The sequence below is a fragment of the Fulmarus glacialis genome, unplaced genomic scaffold (genome assembly GCF_000690835.1).
Source record: "Fulmarus glacialis isolate BGI_N327 unplaced genomic scaffold, ASM69083v1 C14132433, whole genome shotgun sequence".
Classification (NCBI taxonomy): Eukaryota; Metazoa; Chordata; class Aves; order Procellariiformes; family Procellariidae; genus Fulmarus; species Fulmarus glacialis.
The window spans coordinates 1-3,864 of record NW_009242693.1 but is presented as its reverse complement, the minus strand read 5'-3'; the positions used below and the strand labels follow the sequence as shown (position 1 = coordinate 3,864).

General features: G+C 42.5%; 1 protein-coding gene across 1 annotated transcript; it reads right to left on the bottom strand.

Moving 5' to 3' along the window:
• Positions 1–601: 601 nt before the first annotated feature.
• Positions 602–1,717, bottom strand: LOC104071908 (olfactory receptor 12D2-like). Its single transcript, XM_009586346.1, is given in 1 exon segment — positions 602–1,717. A coding segment is annotated over 1 exon segment (1,116 nt).
• Between the last annotated feature and the right edge of the window lie 2,147 nt (positions 1,718–3,864).

Sequence of the window (3,864 nt, the reverse complement as noted above, 5' to 3'; positions counted from 1 at the left end):
GAAAGGACTTGCAACAGACCTACTCTGTTCTGGATCCACAGGCAAAGTCTGGGTAGGATACTTGCGGACATTTAACATGTCTGCAGTAGTCTGTGTAAACGCAAAGCAATTGTTTCATCGTTGACCATAATGTGAATCTGGAAAAGTAGCTGGACACATAAATACATTTAAGTATATAAATCTAGGCAAGATAAGCCACACTGCTAAAGCTAGTAGAGGTGAAGTTCACATCCATTTTTAAGCTTACATTTAAATCTGGGTTCATTAGTAAGGTTCCCCTTATACTTAATGGAAAGAAACAGATCCCTCCAGAGGGTTGACTCAAGTCAAGTGTTGACAATATCATTCTCAGGCTATGCCCACCCAAAATGTAACCCATGCTAGCTCTCGTCAGCTATACAGAAGGTCTGAATGACAGGAGAGTCATTCAGCTGTCTAAACATAGCCGTCAAGCAATCATTTAATACCTTAGATTTTCTAGGACAACTGCATGAGGCTGTCAGCTATGCCTCAAGTCGTGCAAGAGACACACATGCTTCTGTATGGGAAGCCAGAGACCAGATGGGGCACCGTAAGACATCTAAAAATGATGGAAGAAGCATCAAATCCTCAAATAGCTCCCCTGATTTAGATCTACGCGATTCACTTCTAAATGTGTTGAACTACATGAGATAATCAGTAGTTTTTCAGTCTCTTGCAATACAGTGTCCTTTTGACCTCTTTCCTTATAAATACGAGGGGTGGAGTAACTACGTTCTGAGCCTTGTCCTTGTTTTAGTCCCTTTCCTCCAGGAAAGAGTTTTCTCCCTAATGTTGTTTTCAGGGCAGATCTCACCTTCTGGTTCCTAAGACTGTAGATCAAGGGGTTCAGAGCTGGGGTGACAGCGCTGCACATGAGAGACCCTTGCACATCCCATTTCGGGGAGCTTCCTGAGGAGGGTGGTGTATAATTGAAGAGCACTGGTACGTAAAACAGTGCCACAACGGTGAGGTGGGAGGCACGGGTGGAGAAGGGCTTCCATCTTTCTTCCTGGGACCGGACTTTCTGGAAGACGAAGGAGGTGATATGGAGGTAGGAGAGGACTATGAGAGTGAAGGGGCCTAGAACAATAGATGTGGTGACGACATTGAGGAGGGTCATGTTGAGGCTGGTACTACTGCAAGCCAAACTCAACAGCGGCTTGATGTCACAGAAGTGATGAATGTGGTTGTGGCCACAGAAACTCAATTGAGAGGTCATGACTGGGTGCATCATGGCGTGTACAAAACCAGTGGACCAGCTGGCCACAGCCAGCAGCAGACAAGTCTGTGGGCTCATGACAAGGGCCTAGCGCAGAGGGTTGCAAATGGCCACATAGCGGTCGTAGGCCATGGTGGCCAGGAGCACAGCCTCAGTACTGCCCAGGCAGCGGAAGAAGTGGACCTGGGCCAAGCACCCACCAAAAGAGATGGGCTGATGCCCAGAGGGAAAGCCAGTCAACATCTTGGGAACAGTGACTGTGGAGTAGAAAACGTTCAGGCAGGACAGGTTCCCCAGGAAGAAGTACATCGGTGTGTGGTGCCGGGGCTCAGATATCACCATGGTCACAATGGCACCACTTCCCAGAAGACTGGTCAAGTACAGCAACAGAAAGGAGATGAAGAAAAAGTGCTGCAGCCCCTGGGTATCGGTGAGGCCCAAAAGGATGAACTCACTGACCTCTGTCTGGTTCAGCATTGCTAGAACAGTAAGAAGCAAAGGCAAAATGTCAAGGTTCCACAGTTGTGAGGAGTAACAGCATTACAAAAGTCATTTGTTTCTGTGCTATTTAATACAAACAAGTGCAGAAAAGAGCAAAACATAACACTTGTAATCAAACATAAGAGCTGCATAGAAACTCAAGAAATTAACACGGACAAAAAGAACTTTAATGTAGTCTTCTACTTTCTGTCTAGAACAGAGTAAACTGTTACAGAGGGGAAAATAATAAAATAAAAACTTCCATCTATGCATAACAGCAGGATATGTAAGATGTAAAACATTGCTGCTTCTTCACCTTCAGCCACATTCATATTTCAACTCTGCTCATCTGTAACTTCCTGCTCCAACGTTTGATCTCATCAGTAAAGCGTCTAACTCATAATGTGAATCACTCCTGATGCTTGCTTTCCACTATTGTGCCTACATTTGATTAAGCCAATTTCAACTTTCACATTTCTAATGGTTATCTCTTCCAGACAGTTCCTTGATCTTAAAAACTGCACAAAATTTCCATTTTGTTATCGACAGCCACCAGAAGGTGCTCCAAGGTACCCTACAATCATCAGCATTTCTTTTGTATGTTGCGGAGAATAAAGGAAGAGGATGCCTTCGCATGTGATCACAAACCATGTTTGTTATTGGACTGTGTACTTTGCCTAAAGGATGTCTTTTTGTTGAGCAGCAGCAGATGAATGGGACAAAAGCCAGCATCTCGTCTCCTCCAACACTGCGATGGGGCAAGACTGCATTGGCAGGAGCCGAGCTAGCTGGTGCAAGTTCCAGGCAAATCGGCTCATCCCACTGAAAGCTGATCGTACTGCCCCACTGAGACAGTATGATCAGTTCTGTCAGTGTCGCTAGTCTTCTAAAACGCAAATGAGTAAGCACATGCTTTCACTTTTTTTTCTGTTTCAGGCAAGTTTGTTTATCGCTATGGGTAATCCCAACCATATACAATAAAGAACAAAGTCCTGAGATTACTTTACTAGGGCAGGTAGGCACAGGTATTTCTAGCCTATGACATAGACTGCAAATTCTACAAGTCGAGTAGTTTTCAACGCAGTGATGATTAATATTGATGAATACAATGAATGAGAAAATAATTACTTCTAAAATATTTCTTGTAAAGAGGTTAAAACACATATAGATACATTTCATAGTCTTTCTTGTACCTTCCATTGTACTATATACTTTTATTGAAAACAAAAGTCATTTTCGAAAGTCATTATGATATATCTCCAGCCCAGTCACTCTCTTTCTCCTATTTCTTTAGCTTATCATTTCAGCATGAAAACAGTAAACAAACAGAAAACTTCTAAACTGATTTCATAACAAAAGAACATGAGCACGTAGCCTAAAGGTAATTTACGCACATACGCGTCCACTCTCAAAAACTGATCATATTTCTCTGAAAATACTTTTTAGTCTGATCTTTGCACAAGCTCTATTGGAAACATTGGATTTGATAATATTATAGACTTATCAAAATTTTAGTCAGTCACCTGCGTTTGAAGAGGTATAGATGCAACTCTAATTTTAAGACTCTTGCTTAAATCCAAATGCAAGGAAAAGACTTTGCATGCTGAAGCTTGCCTATTTTTCCAACTATATAAATTACATAACAAAAAAAAGATAATTCTGCACAAACCCCACCTCACTACCGATCTGCATTTTTCTCATTGTAGTAGGGCCCTCTGATAGTGAGCCAGAAAGCAAAGCCGAGGACAAAACATCTTATTTTGTGCAGTTAAAAGGCAGAGCATTTCTGTTCTCCTTTTTTCTTCCATATCTACTTGGCATTCTTCTAGCGGAGAGATTAATACTGCAGGTGTGATGACCTAGGTAGAGGGGGAAAAAGGTCTTTTTATCATGTCCAGAATGTGCAAAATATCAACGACATAATGCGGGAAGTAAATTTCCTATTGCCTTGATCAGTCTCCTGAGATGAGACCTGTGCATCAATGGTGAGTTGCAGAGCAACGGAAGAAGTGTTTCCTAAACATAATGCACAGATGAGCCACCTGCAAAACAGAAGACAAAAAATGAAGCAGCCTACAGGGACTAGCTAATAACAAAAAAACCAACCCCAAACTAACCAAACAAACCACCCCCCCACCTCCCCC